Source organism: Poromitra crassiceps (genome assembly GCF_964638095.1).
Source record: "Poromitra crassiceps genome assembly, chromosome: 10".
In the NCBI taxonomy this organism is placed as follows: domain Eukaryota; kingdom Metazoa; phylum Chordata; class Actinopteri; order Beryciformes; family Melamphaidae; genus Poromitra; species Poromitra crassiceps.
Window position 1 is genome coordinate 16,371,374 of NC_139631.1, and position 21,301 is coordinate 16,392,674.

At 44.3% G+C, this 21,301-nt stretch overlaps 2 protein-coding genes across 2 annotated transcripts; one reads left to right on the plus strand and one right to left on the minus strand.

The window, feature by feature from the left end:
- Nucleotides 1–3,255: 3,255 nt before the first annotated feature.
- Nucleotides 3,256–4,915, minus strand: LOC310784023 (isotocin-neurophysin IT 1-like; the record flags this gene model as incomplete). Its single annotated transcript, XM_083644980.1, has 3 exons — nucleotides 3,256–3,401; nucleotides 3,877–4,081; nucleotides 4,796–4,915. 3 exons carry the CDS (start codon nucleotides 4,913–4,915, stop codon nucleotides 3,256–3,258), a joined length of 471 nt encoding a protein of 156 aa, XP_083501106.1.
- A 3,335-nt stretch (nucleotides 4,916–8,250) lies between these two features.
- znf366 (zinc finger protein 366) lies at nucleotides 8,251–15,359 on the plus strand. Its single transcript, XM_083644953.1, has 7 exons — nucleotides 8,251–8,304; nucleotides 10,131–11,210; nucleotides 11,341–11,508; nucleotides 11,606–11,756; nucleotides 12,105–12,296; nucleotides 13,727–13,901; nucleotides 14,015–15,359. The coding sequence occupies exons 2-7, from the start codon at nucleotides 10,138–10,140 to the stop codon at nucleotides 14,785–14,787; spliced, it is 2,532 nt and encodes an 843-aa protein (XP_083501079.1). The 5' UTR covers nucleotides 8,251–8,304; nucleotides 10,131–10,137; the 3' UTR covers nucleotides 14,788–15,359.
- Nucleotides 15,360–21,301: the final 5,942 nt, after the last annotated feature.

Sequence of the window (21,301 nt, forward strand, 5' to 3'; positions counted from 1 at the left end):
GATAGAGCATGACTAAAGTCAGGCAACCTTTATCCCAGAGGGGGAAAACTACTACAAGTCCTGTATTGCCAAGTGACAACATCGGCACACTGAGTCAATATTGGGGTCCAATTCCTGCACAGTCTTTTTCTGTCACTATCATACGCTAACTACCCCCTAAAGTCATGTTTTAAGATGTCTATAATATACTCTACTTTCAATAATAATTTGTGTCTGTTTCCCACAAAAGAAAAGTTACATTATCCTGAAGACATTGTAGTATATTTTAATCATTAATCATATCAATTGCTATTAACATCTACTCCTTCTCCCTCATTAAGTCTATGAATATGCAAATTTAATCTCAAAAGTTTTCCTGCTGGACAAGATGTGTCCTACTTCACTGTAAAGTCCATTCTCAAGGGTATGTGCACTGGAGGCTTCAAGTTTCCACATCCCAGATGAAAATTGGACCAGAATAGACAGCAACCGTTTTGAAGTGGTAACGCAGGAAGTAAAGCAGATGTAACCAATACCATTAATGATGGTTCCATTCCATTTAGGTGTTCCAGTGCCGGGGCCCTCATTAATGTATTGATTACACCTGCTTTACTTCCTGCTTTACCACCTCAAAACGGTTCCTGTGAATGGGTGCGTAGTCTAAAGACCCTTTTCACGGGGGCCATTTTGTGTCGAAAAGGCACCATAAACACAGGTGCAAGCAAAGCACTAATGAGGGTTTCAACTTCCATGAGTGTAAGTTGGAAACCCTCATTAGTGTTTTGCTTGCACCTGTTTACCTTGCCTTTTTGACACAAAATGGCCCCCGTGAAAAGGGTCTATTTGATTCCTAACCAAATTTTATTTGTGATGTCACTGTGATGACCCTCCCACTCTCCTACCCCTGTCTTGCAGGAACCTGGTGTTGGGGTCGTTAGGCTGATTGGGTGCACCTGGCCCCGGTGCACTCACTGACTGGGCTTAAGAAGACTTTTAGACCATTCAGTCTCTCTCCCTCGTCACGATGCACCTTTTGTTCTGTTCTTTCACTTTGGCCAAATAAAGGTTAAAACAATTTATTTTTATTTATTTACTAATGGAAATTAACAAGACAACACAAACATTAAACAGACAATGGAACAAAAGTTGCATCAGTGAGGAGGGAGAGAGACAGAAATGCTCTGAAGGTCTTCTAAAGCCCAAGGAGTAAACCGGGCCCAGGTGCCCCCAATCAGCCTAACGACCCCAACACTGCTCCTGCAAGACAGGGCCAGGAGAGTGGGAGGGTCATTGCATCACAAATGCTTGTAGGAAATTGACCCTTTTCACGGGGGGGCATTTTGTGCATCCCTTTTTGACACAAAATGGCCCCCGTGAAAAGAGTCTATGGGATTTTCAATGAACATGGAGAAACTTTCCAGTTTCAGCAGATGACCAACAGCCTTCTAGTGTCAAAGTCTGCGCACACATCATTCTGCATAATGAAGCTCAAATGTCAAACTGAAGGAACAAGAAGAAAAACTTTTTTGTTTTTGTTTTTGACTTTACAGGGTCTTTAGTTCAGCCTACTGCTTTCTCCCTCCCTCCCTCCCTCCCTCCCTCCCTCCCTCCTTCTTCCTTCCCTCCCTGCTCCTTCTGCTCTCCCTCCTTCCATCCTCCTTTCCTTCCCTCTTTCCTCTTGCTAATTCCATCCTCTCTTCCCCTCCTTTCCTGCCCTCTAAAATATTTCCGCTTTGGGGAATACAATAGGGTTTGTATTGATGAACTCTCATTAGTTTGAACTGACTGTGGCTCACACGTTTTGGGACGTCTGAGCTGTTATCTTCCACTAGTTCACTGAACCAAACAACTTCCATTTCCATTCCATTTCTTCAATACTCTTTGACTACACTATTCTGGCACAGTCAAGTCTACTTCTACATCTCTGTGTCTCATTGCTGCTGTTTGTATTTGTTTTAGTTTGATCTATCTGTGCCGGATGTGAGTTTGAGTGCCAAGTTGGTCACAGGACTTTTTCCAAGTTAACCTTTAACTGATCAGGGCATCAGGGAAAACATCTCTCTTTGTTTTATTTAAATATGGCAACGCTAAGAGGGCACCACAGGAACAGTCTGTGTTAAACAAAAAATAAATCAAAAACATCAAAGAAAGAAAGATGATCATTATTATTAGATGATGGTGTACTGTATCTGATACCATAATACTGATGCTCATACAGTATGATTTCTTATACACTATAAGTGGAACTGGATGTTTAGGATTTACATTTATGCCAATATTTTATCAACTACAGTAGCAATACAGTACGTAGAATGCAGTGAGTAGGAGTTCCCTCCCATACAGTTTCCTCCTGAAGTACATCATGGTTTACAACTCGGGTGATGTTACAACTCAGGTGATGGCAGTAATGGAGATAGTTGGAGTTCAAAGGTGGCTACCGCTCATTATAACGATAGCAGATAGTGTGCCAGGACAATTAACCAATCTGGCTAAGTTCAAAGGTAAAAACACAATGACATAATGTGGGTAAAATGTACCACTGTGGGTTCCAGACAGTGTTTCCTTATGCAAAGCTGAACATCTGAAAGGAGATAAAGATACTTGTGGGCTTTGTACATTTGATGATAGAGGAATATAGTTTTCTACTGCAAACTGATAAGATTTATGCTAATACAGCATTTACTGTATATATTAAATACATTTGAAAAATGCACGTACATTTAATTGATTCTCAATAATAATTCACAATTCATGTTATAGAAGTTTGAAAGCGCCATGCTATTCACAGCGTGTTACATCATCACATGGCCATTTTGGTAGGAAAATAACAGATGATTGCAATAAATTAACAGATCCGGTAATTACAATCAGATGATAAACACAGTCAGCCACTGAGCTGTGTGTATTGTAAAACACCCTATTGGTAGGAAATGCATGTGACATCATGGGAATATATGTATAATATATATATACCAGTTGTTCTCATCAGGAACTCTGAGAAAAAGACACATTTTATAGACAGAGGCATTTTATATTCTCTCAAACTTTATTCCGTCACACAGATATCTGGATGATACACACCATTGTCAGTATTCATCCCTATTTACATACATAAAAATATATTAACAAACATCCTCAGGGTCCCATTTATTGAGGTTGCCAGGTGATAGAGCAAAAATGAGCCAAGTGATGATTAGGTGGGACGAACGAAGAAATACAGCTATTTGAACTAGAACGAGTCGCACTCCATCCCTGCACCCTGGACTCAGAGGCAGCTCATTGGTGAATTCGATGAGGAAAAGTATGGCTGGCCAGGTGCAGGAGCCTGAGGATGATGTCACCAGCATCGCTGCCTTCGGATTGGCTGGCTTGATCCTCGCCTTCCTCCTCGGTGACACAGGATTGGTCTGTGGTGCAGCTTTCTAGGATTTTGAAAAGCAAACAGTAGGAGTTATTTCTTAGATCCCCTGTACTGCACCAATAGTTTTCCACGTGGGGTCCGGGGATTTTGGTCATAGTTCCACTGTTACATGTATCTCTCCACCTACAGAACTACATACAGAAAGTCATGGAACTCTGGACAAAATCATATCTGACAATAAAACATATTCTCAGATTTGGGTCAGAGAGACAAAATGTCATCAAATTGGGGTCCGTGGCCCTAACGTGTACTAAATTAGGGGTCCTATATATTAGATTAAATTAGATTAGATTAGATTAGATTAGATTAGATTTTAGATTTAGATTAGATTAGCCCTTAGGAGAAATACCCTTGCAGATCTCATAGAGATATCAAAGAAGCACACAAAAATAATAGGAAGTAACTTTTTCATGAACCATATCAGAGCAATACTAACTGAAGTAGTAACATACGCCAGTGCTTGCAGACTGCCTCACCTGCATCACAGCAAAGTCCTGCAGCAGCACAGCGTCCTCCCTCAGATCCACAGGCTCTCCCTCCGGCCTGGCAGGGGGTGAGCAGGTAGTTCTCCTCCACACAGTGAGCTGTTTCTGGGGAGCCCAGCAGGCAGCCCAGACTCTCCCCACAGCAGATACTGGGGCCGAAGCAGCGACCCCTGTCCCCGGGCCCACAGGCCATGCACTGGAGGAGGAGACAGGTGGTTATTCTGACTGTAATGTCACCACATTTCAACACAATATTTGATAGCAACCAACTACATGTCAGTTATAATTGATTAATTGATTGTGTTCAGATTAGAGAAGCCGCTTTTTGAATTCAGCAATCCTGGGACATGAGTTTGCTGATCTTGCATACCTGCCTATAACTTGTCATGGAGTGATTTTTTTCTTCTGATTCATCCCCCCATTTTCTCCCCAATTGTATTTGGCCAATTTCCCCCTGCTGCCCCGGTCGGTGCTCCACCCTCTGATGACCTGGGGAGAGCTGTAGACTAGCACCACGCTTCCTCCGACACATGCGCAGTTGCCAGCCGCTTCTTTTCACCTGACAGCGGAGAGCTTCACCCACAGGACGTAGCACATGGGAGGATGCCCCTATTCACACCAGTTCCCTTCCGCCCTGAACAGACGCCCCGAGTGACCAGAGGAGGCGCTAGTGGAGCGACCAGGTTACATACCCCTAATCCGTCTTTCCCACCCACAGACACAGCCAATCGTGCCGGTATGGACGCCTGACTAATCCGGAGGTAACACGCGGGCGCGAACCTGCCAACCCTCATGTTGGTAGACACGGGATCTACCGCTACACTACCCGGACGGACGCCCCCCAGCGTGTGAGTTGACTATACTTCTTGATAAAGGAGATCTATGTTAGAGAGCGATAAAGGCAGCTGACCTTGCGTAATGGGGCGTCCATGATGGATCTCTTCCCTCCGATAGGGCAGTTAGAGATGTAGCAGGCCGAACATACAGACAGGAGGACAAGTAGGCACAGAGAGACAGCAGCTCCGCTCATTTCTACATAGAGTGAGACAAAGATGGACAGGAGGTGAGAAGAACAAAACAGTTTGATAAAGTACCTGCACACATAAGATGAAAAGTCAAAATGTTAAGCTGGACAGATATGCACAAAGCAAAATCTACTCACTTGCTGTTAATCGTTTGATGTACAGTAGGATTCAAGTGTTTGCTTCAGGAGGTCCCAGATGCTTGTCCCGTTGTCTCTTCTTGGTGCCACCGACACCCTTTATATACTCTCAAGCCTTCATTTGAGAGTGACACAGAAACCCAAAAGCCACTTAGAGACTCTTAACGAGCCGGTCTCAGTTACTGTCACCTCCATTGATGAAGCTGGCCTCTGGACAGGCGGGGTCAAAAGGTCAGGCGGTTCAGCGGCCTGGCTCCTGTCTCGCTATTGAGAATGATTAGAGGATGGCTGCTGGTCCGTGACCGTGCATGTTGGAGAGGCGAGAACGTCATGTGGTGGTCAAGAAGACGATGGGGGAGTTGATGGGGGAGTTGAAGTCATTCAAAGCCATAGTCTAGTAGTAGCATTATTAGGGTGTGTAGGGCATGATGATCACCTTCAGGAAAGATGGGCCAAAGGGAACAAAACAGGTGAGAAAGACTCATTTGAACCCAAACAGATAGTATCATGTAATACAACCATGATGCCCTGCCTGTACTTGAGCGTGGATGTTTTGTAGACAAACAGAATAATGGAAAAAGCATGGACCCAGTCTTACTCTCACAGCTACATGCTTTGACAGGTGCTCACACACACCCACACACACTCACGCACGCACGCACGCACGCACGCACGCACGCACGCACGCACGCACGCACGCACGCACACACACACACACACACACACACACACACACACACACACACACTCACGCACGCACGCACGCACGCACGCACGCACGCACGCACGCACGCACGCACGCACGCACGCACACACACACACACACACACACACACACTCACGCACGCACGCACGCACGCACGCACGCACGCACGCACACACACACACACACACACACACACACACACACACACCCATGCACGCACGCACGCACGCACGCACGCACGCACGCACGCACACACACACACACACACACACACACACACACACACACACACACTCACGCACGCACGCACGCACGCACGCACGCACGCATGCACGCACACACACACACACACACACACACACTCACGCACGCACGCACGCACGCACGCACGCACGCACGCACGCACGCACACACACACACACACACACACACACACACACCCATGCACGCACGCACGCACGCACGCACGCACGCACGCACGCACGCACGCACGCACGCACACACACACACACACACACACACACACACACACACACACACACACACACACACACACACACACACACCTCTACTAATTTCCCATTTCTTAATTCCTCATAGGAATTGACACACACATTGTCCAGGTCTTTAGGTTAATTGGTCTTACATGCTAATTAACACAGCTAATGACGGGCCACAACCAATTAAAGACAGTTTCACCTTTCAATAAGATGAGCTCATTTACTTCCGCTCCCTCTTGATTTTCTCCCTGCCACCTCACCGAACAGGCAGTTAAAACTGTGAGTTTATTTATATCTGATACCTAACCACTGGCACATAACCACAGCCAGCCTATGACGATATGAAGACTAATTAGGGAAGTAAGATGAAATATGACAAGCTTTCATACAGTCCAGTCCACTGTGTAGTGTGACACTAGAAGACTAGAGCCTCACCAAGACAAACAAATGTCCTTTCGGCAATGGGCCACTCTTGCGCCCTAGTGGCCGTGTTTCCACATTTCACCCATTCGTCTATGGATTTATCTGTCATGCTTGTAAGAAATACCATGAAATTAACAATCTATCCACATTAAATAATATTACACTATATCATGAGTCTAGTATTGTCTGTGTTTTGTCAGTTCATTCATGCATGAAATATACGGACAAAAAGTATAGACAATCTAAGGATATTAGACAATCTACTGTATGTGCTTTTGGTAATGCCACGTTGTTTGCTCTCAATTGTTATCAGAATCAGAATCAGAATCAGTTACTTCCATTTCATCTCTAAAATCAGTGCAAAGGTATGATAGACATGAACTTATGGACAGGCTGACCTTTCCCTAGAAAGCTCGCTCAGCAAATTCTATCAGAGCCACAAGAATATCCTCCACTCGAGACTGCTCCATACCATTTCGTCGCACTGTATTTGGACAATCTGCTTTCTCTGTTAAAGCCTTAAATCAGTGGAACGCACTGCCTGACCACGTGAGGAGCAGCAGCTCTTTCAGTTCTTTCAAAACTAATTTGAAAAGACACCTGAAAGCTGCACAGCTCTGCACCCACTAATCACACATCTTATCTTATTTTATTGTATTTTACTGTATTTCGACATTGTTTGTATGATGAGGCCACTTGACCTTGTGCTCAAATGGCCTCTGTAGATCTTAGTTTCTGCTGTTTTTGCTTCATGTGGCGCCCGGTTGTTTGTGATTTGTTGTTGCCCGCTGAATTATCAGCATTTCTGTTGATTTCCTTCGGCATTTTTATGGTGCCCCATGTTTGACTGTATGTATTTTGTTTTATGGTGCCCTATCAGGGACTACAGATGTAAATTAGCTTGAAGCTATAATCTGGTGCAAGGCATCTCTTTGTTCTTTACTCAGAATGATTAATGTACATGCACACTGTCCCTGCCAAATAAGCCGAATAAAATGAAAATGAAATAGAACCATACATGACTGAGATATTTGAATCCCATACTTTCAGCCCATGTATTTACTGACTTATTAACATTATATTTTCACCTTTAATTTTAAAACATATTTCTTTGTATTCATTTGAAATATGAAATCAGTCTGGCTTCAGTTGTAAACAACAGACATTTCTCTGAGCTGGAAAATGACAAAAAGATGGTCTTCACAGACTGAGAACATCTCCCTTCATTGCATGACACTTTACAACTGTTAAACACACTAAATGCCTCGTTCTTCTTGTTAAACATCAAATCTTGCCACCCGTAGTTCTTCCTGAAGCAGTGTAAATCCCTATTTCATAGAGAAACGGAGATGTCTATCTAGTGTTTCCTTATTTTTCTGCAGGAAGGCACTAGGCTTGTTGACTTCCTCTCCCCTCCCTTCCTTCCTTCTCTCCGAAGGTACTCATCTGAAAAATGAGAACAAAGTGACTGTTCCTGTTCTCTTTCTTAAGTCACATCAAATGCTGTCCGCGGATGGGCGGCTCATTGTCAGCAGAGCTGCATGCCACGGCGAATAGAAGAGGGAGAACGCAGAACAGGTACAACAGCAGCAGCAGCAGCAGCAGCAGCACAGAGCCACACTGCACTGGTAAGTTACACTCACTCACACACACACACACTTTGCTGCAATCTTACACAGCGCACACGCGCACACACACACACACACTTAGATGGCACTGACTGGCATACGGGTGAGGAGGGGCTTCAGCTGGGTGTTTTAATGGATTGTTTGGAATGCATGGTGAGGAAAATTAAGCTCTGGGGAGATGAAGGGGGATCTAAAAGAACAGTGTGTTATCCACAGAAGTAAAAGTAAAGTGTGTGTGGGGGGGGGGGGTGCTTAAAAATCTCTGGAAAAGTTTCCATTCTAAATATCACTCACAGATGAAAAATGGTTTATGATTTCAATACATTGATCATTTATATCAAAATATTAGGATACCTTTAGTGTCTGCTTCAGTTAAGTATAGTATTGAAATGAGCAGATATTTCTAATTCATTTTCAACTGTAATTTAAAAAGTGTATGATACTGCTTGGTTTGGCATACACAACACAACGTTTTGTTGTGAATCAAGTTGATGTAACTTTGTATTTGTCTGTAATCTGTAATTTGTAAAAAGAAGAAGAAGAAGTTTGACTGTTCTCATCTTATCATCATCATCAAAATCAGAATCACTTTATTGATCCCCGAGGGGAAATTGAGTCATGCTACAGTTGTTCACACTCAGGTGGGGGGGGGGGGGGGGGGGGGGTTAAATAATAAAGAAAGAAAGAAAGAAAGAAACAAACAAACCTCTCTGTCATCATCGTTTTAACAGTATACCAGTATACTAGAACTCAAGGTCATGCTATATGGAAAATGCACAACAAATAGAATATATATTTACAAGATAATTTTGCTCTATTTTTGATTGTGATGCAGAAGTGAGACAGTTGCTGTCTGAGTATCACCTCCATCTCTCTATCAATGCCCATCATCTCTGTCTTTCGCATATATCTACACTATACATGTAGGACGAATCAGCGTGACGTCACTGCCACCCAAAAATGCGTAACCCTGTGACAATTAACTAGTATGAGTTGTGCCAAACAAACGTTAATATCTCAAAAAGTATACATCACATCGCTTATACTTTGACATTCTGAGTGAGAGCAGAATTAGCTCAAGAGTTGATGTATAATATATGCATGTCGTATATGCATAATATATGCAATATATGCATTGTAAACACGGTCAGCCGGCTAGAGTCAGACGCTCAAACTCAGGCTCCATAGGGTTCCATTGCCGTTGCCACCCAGTGACACGGTTTGTTTACCAAAATGCTGCTCGGCTGATCCCTCGGATAGGATACACATAGTAACTGTTATTTGAAATCGTATAACATCTTAACAGCAGTATGCTGTTGCTCCTCCATTGTGTGCCAATATTTAACCTTTAATTCAGATTATATCCTGCACATACAGTAGCTCATCACTATCAGTGGAAGGCAAAAAGGGAAGTGCCCATCAGCTATCAATGCAAAAAGATGAACAGAACAGAGAGAAAGAGATGGAGAAGCGAAAAGTGAGTGGGAGGTACAGGTGAACATGTCACAGCTAAGTTCCTGATTTCAGCAGAGGAGGTTCGGAGAAAGGAGATCTATGCGAAAGGGAGAAGTGAAAGGTTTCAGGTTGAACACAGAGGTGTGCATGTGAGGTGTACCCAGTGACAGTCTCGCGGCAGAAGTACGGGAAAATCTCTGAGAAACTGTTTCACATCATCACTCAAAAGCAGAAGAAAAAAGTAGTTGCATGCACTTTTGATACATTTTCCATGTGATGTTTCCACTTTTGAGACTGTTTATCATTTGGGAGATTTTATTAGGCAACTCGTTCAGAGACAAATGCTACTTCTTTTTCTCTCTCTAATGCAGGAAGAATATGGAGACAGACACGATGAATTTCTCACCAGCGAGGAGTCCGCTGCTCCGAGATGAGCTAAGGCCGGCGTCTCAGCACAGCTTCTACCTGAGCCCGTCTCCACTTTATATCAAACCCTCAAAATTCTCCCCTCTCAGATACCCCAACATCTCCCCTGCCAGAGACACCTACATATCCCCCGCCAGAGACACCTACAGTGCATTCAGCCCTCCTGCTCTCTTCCCCATGCTTAGCCCCAAGGGCGAACATTATACACAAAAGGAGGGATCCCAAAAACGCAAAAGAACTCCTTTCAAAGTGGATGCCCAAGGAAGTGAATCTCCAGACAGAGGAGCAGGAGAGGCAGAGGAGGGCAGCAGGAAGAAGACGGTGGACCTCCCCCACCTCTCCTTCTCCCTCCCTGCTCGCTCCATTCCCTCCTCATCTCCAAAGCCCATCCCTGGTATGATCGACCTAAACAGACTGCAGCCGCATCACAGATCTCTGTCCAGGTGTGAGCCGGCAGGTATGACCCTACCTGTGCAGGTGAAACAAGAGCCGCTCAGTCCTTCCCCCGTGTGGCCTCCATCTCCTCTCTTCCTGCACCATCCCTACTTTCCCCCTCTCCACCCCAGCCTGCTCCCATACCCCTTCTTCATGGCCGGGCCCATCATGCACCTCTCTCCGGGTGCTTTCTACCCCAGAGAGGCCCTACGGCCCAGCCGCCGCGGCCCTGACGGCGCTCCTCGAGGCGGGATGACCAGCGCTGAGAAGCTGGGTCTCAACATCCACGTCGACGACAGCTATTACGTCGACGTGGGCGGCGACCAGAAGCGATGGAAGTGCCGTATGTGCGAGAAGTCCTACACCTCCAAGTACAACCTGGTCACGCACATCCTGGGCCACAGTGGGATCAAGCCGCACGGATGCCACCTGTGCGGCAAGCTGTTCAAGCAGCTGAGCCACCTGCACACACACCTGCTCACCCACCAGGGCATGCGGCCCCACAAGTGCCAGGTGTGCCACAAGGCCTTCACCCAAACCAGCCATCTGAAGAGACACATGATGCAGCACAGTGATGTGAAGCCATACAGGTAAGTTCTCTGTGGAACTACAGACTGCCTGGGTTCTTATGTCTGAATATAGTGTATGTGCGCTTGCATTGAACACCTAATTTACAGACTATTATAGCCAGTGTTTGATCCTCTTGTCCCTCTTCTCCAGCTGTAGTGTGTGTGGGCGAGGCTTTGCTTACCCCAGTGAGCTTCGGGCCCATGAGCTGAAGCATGAGAAAGGCCAGGAGAACGTGTGTGTGGAGTGCGGCCTGGACTTCCCCACGCTGGCTCAGCTGAAGAGGCACCTGACGACCCATCGCGGCCCTACTCTCTACAGGTGAGCTCCATCTGATATTTTCCAGGACACATTATGCAGACAACATTTGAGTTCTATATTTGGCTCTATCTGGAGGTCATACCTGTTATTTCTGCAGGTGTGCAGAGTGCCAAAAGACATTCCAGTACCCCAGCCAGCTCCAGAACCACATGATGAAACACAAAGACATCAGGCCCTACATCTGCAGTGAGTGTGGGATGGAGTTCATCCAGTCACACCACCTGAAACAGCACACGCTCACCCACAAAGTAGGTTTCATTAGATATAGAAAAGATGCAGCATTTTGTCTTTTTTTCTCTCTGACAATGGTTGCAAGCAGGGGAATGGGAAAGGATTTTTGGGTTGTCAGTTTGGCTGCCATCTCCAAACCATTTCCATTAGGCCCTCAGAACCTCATTCACATTATAGATAGCAAGGACTGCTGAGAACTTTTGGACACCGGCCTAATATGTTGTTTTGGCGGAAGTCGCAAAGCCATTTTGGCAAAGGGAAGGTGAATTTAAAGCACGCACTCTGAAACTTTCAAGGACTATTAAAACTTTCAATTTGAATGTCTTTTCTCACACTACCACTCGCACGTTCTCTCTTTCTCTCAGGGGGTGAAGGAACACAAGTGTCGTATCTGTGGTCGTGAGTTCACCCTGTTGGCCAACATGAAGCGCCACGTCCTGATCCACACCAACATCAGGGCCTACCAGTGCCACATGTGCTTCAAGAGCTTTGTGCAAAAACAAACGCTCAAGGCCCACATGATCGTCCACTCGGACAGCAAGCCCTATAAATGCAAGGTGGGTCTGTGCTGTGGATCTACTGATCCTGCAGATCTGTGCGTTGAGCATGGCATGACGGCACTAACGGTGTCTGCATTAGTTCCTCTGGGAGTGTGGGGTCTGCAGATGATACATTATGCACTCACTCATGCCACTGTAGGGCGTTTGGATAATAGCGTGCTCCAAATGGCTTCATGCTATAACTGCAGATACTGCATTTGTTATTGTTGTGTGCATAATGAACCAATACTTGGATATTGATAGTTGTTGCACCAGTCAGATTTTTGCCAAACAACAATATTTAGTGGTAGTTGCTATAAAAAGGGTTTCTCAATTTTTTTTGGAGTGTCTGTGTGACCTTGGTGTTTTGTAAGAGGACTGAGACGATGACCAGATAGCAGAGAGGCTTTTGGCAGCGGTAGCCTCCTTGTCCATAGGAAGGATATCGCCGCACATACTGCCTCTCTCTAACAATGGCCCCCAGCCTCCCCCGAGAACAGGGCCCACAAATAGATTTTCATCTCGCTTTCTCTGCTGCTGGAGGGAGCTTCCTGTTTTCTCACGGTCCTCTTGGACAGTTTACAGTCCCTCTCTCCTCCTGGAGGAAAGGACCACCCTAATAAAAAAGAATGCAGAGGAAGGACAGCGCAGGAGTTGCCCTTCCCTGTTCTCCTCCTGGCCCTGTCTCCATGTGGCTTCCTCTCTCACTCCCTCCTTTGTGTGTGTGTGTGTGTGTGTGTGTGTGTGTGTGTGTGTGTGTGCGTGTGTGTGTGTGTGTGTGTGTGTGTGCGTGTGCGTGTGCGTGTGCGTGTGCGTGTGCGTGTGCGTGTGCGTGTGTGTGTGCGTGCGCTTGCGCATGTGTGCATGTGTGTGTACGTCTGTGTGTGTGTGTGTCAGTGAGTGAGTGAGAGAGCGAGAGGGGGGGAAGAGACAGGGAGGAAGAGAGGAAAACAGGGAGAGAGGGGGCGTGTTTCTCAATGTGGACGGCTGCACATTCATTCATGATTACGTGTTGCTCCAGCTCTGCATACTGACAGAATTAGTCATCTTTGAAAATAGTTCTTTGGCAGAGAGGGAACTTTAATAAGTGAATGATGTCGGCCTATTGTTTGTGTGTCTTTAAATAGTGTTTACTACAGAATGGGATGTTGCAGAGTTTCAAAGAATTTGATATTCCGAATGTGTTGTATACAGTACTAAAAAAAAAATCAATATTTGGGAAAATGCATGTGGACAAAGTGTTGATGCTTTTTCTCATTTGACTATTGATAAATCACTATAATAATAATAATAATAATAATAATAATAATAATAATAATAATAATAATAATAATAATAATAATAATAATAATAATAATAATAATAATAATAATAAATCCGCAAATCAAAGGTATCATATTGAAAAGCTTTGGCTAAGCTATAAGGAAAACAATCCCTCTGTTTTTCAGCTTTGTGGGAAGGAGTTCAACAGGATGCATAACCTCATGGGCCATATGCATCTCCACTCAGACAGCAAACCCTTCAAATGCCTTTACTGTCCCAGCAAGTTCACCCTGAAGGGAAACCTCACCAGACACATGAAGGTCAAACATGGCGTCATGGACAGCGGGCTGGATGAGAGATGTAAGGATGCAAATCAAAAGTTTGTCTTAGTCTGCACTCATCAAATAGTTAGCATTTATTTATAGATGTCATTTTGTTGCCTACAGTATTAATGCTTATTTCTCTCATGCCAGTGTTTAGGCGAAGGGGACGATTCTGCCTGTCGACCCCTCTGGGTCTCCTCACCCACTTCAGCCAAAAGGAGCCTTTTGACCTTTCCCAGAAGCCACCAGGGCTGCCCAGTCTCCGTTTCTCCCAGTCTGACGGCGAGAGCGTGCCGGGAAGCTCGTGTCAGGAGGAGGACGAGGAGAGCTTTTACAGGAGGAGCCAGTTCAGCCCCGAGGTGGACCAACACGAGGTGGACCAACACGAAGCAGCGGGCGAGGACCAGTACACCCGAGAGCTGGAAGAAGGAGGGCAGGGCTTCCCACCTGAGCCACAGAAACAGGTGTACCAGCATGACACATCAGGTGAACAGGTGCGCCGCCCGGGTGAGCAAATGTACGAGAGCGAAGCAGCAGCAGGCGGACGCTACGTAGATGCCACAGCCGCCCAGATGTGCCTGCTGCAGTCAGGGGAGACACCTGAGCGGGTCTATGAATCTGACTCAGAGCTAGGTGACCAGGTGTATCACCATGAGACAGGTGACAGACAGTTATATGACTATGATTCTGATTCAGAACTGGGAGATCAGACCGATCACCAAGAGCAAGAGGAGGCAGAGCAAATGAAACAGGAGGGGGATGACTGGTCTGCTGAATCAGACGTCAATAAGAAGCATCCTGTAGCCGAGAGGAAACGCAGCAGGTTAGAGTCAGGTGAAAGAGGGCATCGCTCATGCCCAGGTGAACTGGAAGACCCAGCTGAGCCCCAGAGTGAAGAAGGAGAAGGAGAAGAAGGAGAATAAGAAGATGGAGGGATTGGGGAATGCTGATTATGTTGTGACAGGGAAAGGGAGAGGAAGTTCAGGAGACACTCCCTGGACGAGGGAGGCAAGTGTGGAGGTCTTTTATATTCTAGTGATCTGAAGGAAGGAGCGACGTAGCACATTCTGTAACAGAGGAGAGAAACAGCAAAGCGACTCAAATGAAAAGCTGTGAAGCATAATGTACATATCAGACACTGATTAGATATTGATATTAGATATTCGACATTGACAGAAAATTCATGTAAGGTGTGGAGTTTTTTTGGGGGGGAAACGTGTGATTGTGAAAAAACTATGTTGTAAATAAAATGCAAGCATTTTAAAAATACAAATATTTAATATTTCCCAATTTTCTAATAAATATTTTTGCAATGATAACTCATGCCATTTATATTTGTGTGATTCCAAATGTGTTGTCCATGTGTTTTTTTTCTTTCTTTGTTTAAAGCTATGTATCAAACTCAAACATACTATTGTGTCAATTGTTTTGCTTTTTGATTGTGAGACTTTTTAGCCAAATAAACATCTGATTTATTGGGAGTAACAATGTTGTTTTGATGGAAAAGAAAAGGCTTGACTCAAGCCCGCTTGAGTTACTCACAGTGCAAGAAATAATCAAATCTGTTGACCTGAAATAAACTGTGATTTTGAAAGAATTAAATTGTGTCTTTATGTTTTTATTATTATTATTATTATTATTATTATTATTATTATTATTATTATTATTATTATTATTACCTTTATTATTATTATTATTATTATTATTATTATTATTATTATTATTATTATTATTATTATTATTATTATTATTATTATTATATTTTCATTCTAAGCCAAGTGTAGATGTTTGTGATATTTTGGGGTCTGTGAGTGTGTTGGTTCAAGCTGGGAAGCTGGCAGTGTGTGTATTGTGCGATGTGTAATGTTGGGTACCTAAACATTATTCCGGTAAATAAAAGGGAAAGTGGAAAGAGTGAACATGTGCAAAGGATGCTGCAGCTTGTAAACTTCCCTGTGGTTTTATTATGGAGTTGAATGTTAATTCAACTATAACATTTCTCACTGTCTGGAATCTTCACTGAGCGAGTCAGAGAGGACTGCTGTGTTTCAGAAAGCTTCTCGTTCTCCTCGTGCTTCTCGTACAAAGGAGAGGAAGAGGAAGAGAAATCACCTCTCCCCTTCTGTCTTTTAGGTTGTGATCAAACAGCAGTGAAGGACACAGTGGGTGTCCCAGACAAAGGCTTCCATGTGTCTGTTATGACTCACAAGAAAGCATTGTTTCTGTGCATTGCAGAAGCTTTGTTGAAAGAAGAGAAACTGGAGGAATATGAGATAGTGTCTGGCTTTTTGTTTTGTTATGAAATGAAAGATGATGTTTTATCATACTTTATATCATATATGTCATATACTGTATCATATCCCTTATTCTCTTACTCATATCTTTTTAGTACTGTGGTACAATAGATAATTTGAAGTATATGGTTACTTTACTGTGTTGCAAACCTCTCAAATGGTGATGTTACCTTCAGTCTATTCAGCCTACCTGTGCCATACGTCATTGTGCCAGTTCAAGTAAATGTTGTTGGGGCATTTCTTGTCAGGTGAAATGCAGAACAGCAGCTTCTCTTTTTGAAACAGGAGCGACCACCAGCGTATCCCACAGGCGAAACTGCAAACAGTTTGAGGAAGTTCTCATATCCTCCTCTCCTTTCCTCTCCTCACCTACAGTACATGTTTCAATCAGCCACTGCTCCATTTACTGTAAAGAAAAGGAAGCACAGAATGTAGAAATGCATTTGTCACAAATTTAGCATCAGCACATCTTACCAGCACCATGACGACATACTCATCTGTGAAAAATGCAAACATAAAACTGATCTCAGGTCTGAGGCTTTCTAGATTCTGACAGATTTAATTTCAGAATGAAATTCTATCACTCGCGTTCATCTCTTGTGAAATGAAACTTCAGAAACCGTGACAGGATCTAGAGATCACTCACACATCATCTCCCTTTCTCACACACACACACACACACACACACACACACACACACACACACACACAGACACACAGACAGACACACACACACGCGCGCGCGCGTGCACGCACACAAACACACACACACACACACGCGCGCGCACACACACACACACGCACGCACGCACGCACGCACGCACACACACACACACACACACACACACACACACACACACACACACACACACACACACACACACAGAGGTAAATATTGTTCTGATGGGGAAATGAGTCCTGTGGTTTAATGGGGTTGATGTTTTCCTTTAAAGTAAAGTAAAGCGATTTGTCATTTGTCACATGACTAAAGACACCGCCTAATTAGAAAACTATTATGTTGAATTTCTGCCAGCAAATGGCATCTATAAAACTTAAGATTATAAATCGATGGTGAACAATATCCCACAAAGATCGACTTTGTGATTTGCAATATGTACAGTATGGGTTTATGTTACGGTATGTTATGTTAGCACTAATTCTATTGCAGCGGATTGGGCGTGATCAACCCTTCCGCAGGCAACGTTGCAGACAGAGTAGGAAGGCTGATCCGTGAGCGGCTGCTTCTGGGACGTGGGTCGGGGTCTTAATCGGCCTCGGCTGGGTCTACTGGGCGAGGGTGTATGATGTTGAGAGACCCGAAACACCTTACAACCCCAGCTAACATCACTGATGACGCGTCCCAGCGCATGCTGTAGCATGTATTTTAAATCTAGAATCCTGGCTCCCCTGGCCAGTGACACATAGGAATAGACTAGGACACTAGGTGACAACCAAGTATAGTTTGGTGACAAGCTGGAGAGACAGTTGACGGTCGGAGAGACGACATCCGGTACGGGATGGGATTAGCACCCCAGCCTGGCTCTCTCGTGAGGGAGAAATCCACAAACGCTACGGATTAGCCTCCTGAAAATCTGTGCAAAGATCGGCGCGGCCTGGGGTCCTTCAGGCTAGAGCGAGGTGCTCGCCACAGGCGAATGACGTGCAGCGCACAGGCCTTCTTGAGGCGTCCTCTCTGCCCATGGTAGGATTGCCTTTTCCCCGGGAGGGCCTGGTGAGACGTAGGAGGAGCCTGGCCTGCAGTCACCCACACAGGGCCTAGACCCTCCATGCACCGAAGGGTCTTACAATACTGCGGTGTAGCACTAACTCTATTGCAGCGGATTGGGCGTGATCAACCCTTCCGCAGGCAACGTTGCAGACAGAGTAAGAAGGCTGATCCGTGAGCGGCTGCTTCTGGGACGCGGGTCGGGGTCTTAATCGGCCTCGGCTGGGTCTACTGGGCGAGGGTGTATGATGTTGAGAGACCCGAAACACCTTACAACCCCAGCTAACATCACTGATGATGCATCTCAGCGCATGATGTAGCTTGTATTTTAAATCTTATGGCTAAAAAACTTCCTCCTGCTTGTTTATTTTTAAATTATATAATTCCAGTATCTCGTAAATTGTCGCCTTGTCTCGTAGTCGGTCATTTCTTATCACAGTGTGTAAGATGATTTTCTCTTTGAGCATCACTCACTCACATATCTGCCTTTCTCCCTTTGGAGAATATGGCTGCAGCTCGCCTCCGCCATGGCTTCCAGAGTCACACAGTTTCTAAAAATAAAACATACCTGGAATTTTTTTTAGTAGTTTAGATCATTTAGATAATAGTTTATAACAGTATGATCGTTCAAGCTTATGAAGGATCAAGGATGGTAAAGACAGGAGTTAACACTGCAGAAAGGCGAGTTAGAATCTGACACAAAAACTATCCATAGATCTAAGCAACGTGTTATATTTAACACAGAGCTCAAGCCCAACATCAAATTAATTCAAATGGACGTATCATGTATAAACAAATCTAATTTCTTATAATGGAGTTGTTGTGTCACATGCTGTGTCACATACTATGTCAAAGGCCATTCTCCCTCACCTAGAATACATGCTGGGTGCAAAATCTGTTCAGAGACAAACCCCCATATGATGAGCTATAAGCCCATGATGAGCTATATATAAGCACATATGATGAGCTATATATAAGCCCATGATGAGCTATATATAAGCCCATGATGAGCTATATATAAGCCCATGATGAGCTATATATAAGCACATATGATGAGCTATATATAAGCCCATGATGAGCTATATATAAGCCCATGATGAGCTATATATAAGCCCATGATGAGCTATATATAAGCCCATGATGAGCTATATATAAGCACATGATGATGAGCTATATATAAGCCCATGATGAGCTATATATAAGCACATGATGATGAGCTATATATAAGCCCATGATGAGCTATATATAAGCACATGATGATGAGCTATATATAAGCCCATGATGAGCTATATATAAGCACATATGATGAGCTATATATAAGCCCATGATGAGCTATATATAAGCACAGATGATGAGCTATATATAAGCCCATGATGAGCTATATATAAGCACATATGATGAGCTATATATAAGCCCATGATGAGCTATATATAAGCCCATGATGAGCTATATATAAGCCCATGATGAGCTATATATAAGCCCATGATGAGCTATATATAAGCCCATGATGAGCTATATATAAGCCCATGATGAGCTATATATAAGCCCATGATGAGCTATATATAAGCCCATGATGAGCTATATATAAGCCCATGATGAGCTATATATAAGCCCATGATGAGCTATATATAAGCACATGATGATGAGCTATATATAAGCCCATGATGAGCTATATATAAGCACATATGATGAGCTATATATAAGCCCACGATGAGCTATATATAAGCACATATGATGAGCTATATATAAGCCCATGATGAGCTATATATAAGCCCATGATGAGCTATATATAAGCCCATGATGAGCTATATATAAGCCCATGATGAGCTATATATAAGCACATATGATGAGCTATATATAAGCCCATGATGAGCTATATATAAGCACATGATGATGAGCTATATATAAGCCCATGATGAGCTATATATAAGCACATATGATGAGCTATATATAAGCCCACGATGAGCTATATATAAGCACATATGATGAGCTATAAGCCCATGGCTTTACAATAAAAAAGGAAGCAGCCTGGGCATGCCCATGAACAAGGTACTGAGAAACAACGTCTACATTTTGGCCAGCATTTGACCGCATCCACATCCACATTTACATCTGCTTTTTTGTGTGGGGGGAATATAGTCTGGGAACACGTTTCTGATCGGCTTTAAGATGAATAATTGATGGCACACCCAGTGTCTGTAGTCCTGATTAATGCTCATTGCAATACTTCCATCTTATATTTACAATAGAATAGAATAGAATAGATGCATGGGCCCTGTTGGACTCCAACCACAGCTGATTCCTGAAAAGGCCAGCTAAAGCAGAGCCCAAGTTATTTTGTGTGTGTGTGGCTGTGTGTTCTCTTCGGTGCAGCTCAGGTAAGGACGTCCTGTTTTGGTCGTCACTGAGCTAACTAGAGGGTGCTAAAATTCTTCCAGCTTTTGTTTAACAAAGCTGTCCCACCCCAGATTCAACCTGTTTGGCACCGGGCCAAGGAGCTCACTTAATTGTCATCAAGGGCTGTCCTGTAGTATAGTTGGAAAACAAAAACATTGGCTTAGTGACAGAAGGACAGCAGTCCGAGAGTGATAAGGACAAACAACAAATATAAAATTTAGTATGTGGGCAATGTTTGTTTCAAGTTCTGTGTCCAGCCACAGCTATGCCGTTTTAAGTGTGATCGGGCTGAAACTTTCAGGGGCTGTAAAGGGCACCAGTGCAGGTGACCTGACAGAGCCAGATTTTTAATTAGGCTAATTAGTTAATGATGTGATGTCATCAGTGAGGGCACACACACACACACACACACACACACACACACACACACACACACACACACACACACACACACACACACACACACACACACACACACACACACACACACACACACACACACACACACACACACACACACAAGGAGGCATTGTGACAGTCACAAGACTGACCAGTGATGTCATAGGGGGGCACACACACACACACACACACACACACTGACCGAGTTACGGTCGATCAGTTATGATGTCAAAAGTGATGTTATAATGGGGTGCGTGCACGCACGCACACACACACACACACACACACACACACACACACACACACACACACACACACACACACAAGGAGGCATTGTGAGCAACATTTAGTGAGCAACACTATAGGGCAGGTGAGGCCATGCAGCAGCCGAGCTACAGGTGAGGCCATGCAGCAGCCGAGCCATAGGCGAGGCTGCGCAGCGCAGCAGCCTTGTAGAAGAAACTTGCAAAATATTCCAGATTTAGGGTCTCTCTCGATGTGAGGATGTGTGATCATCAAGAGGCTTCTGAAGTTGATTGGTTGATTGATTGATTGATTGATTGATTGATTGATTGATTGATTGATTGATTGATTGAATGACTGACTGACTGACTGACTGAT

Coding starts and splice junctions, on each gene's coding strand:
- znf366 (XM_083644953.1), top strand. CDS start 10,138: ATGGAGACAGACACGATGAATTTCTCACCAGCGAGGAGTCCGCTGCTC. Junction 11,211..11,340: donor AGTGATGTGAAGCCATACAG/GTAAGTTCTCTG, acceptor CCTCTTCTCCAG/CTGTAGTGTGTGTGGGCGAG. Junction 11,757..12,104: donor AGCACACGCTCACCCACAAA/GTAGGTTTCATT, acceptor TCTTTCTCTCAG/GGGGTGAAGGAACACAAGTG.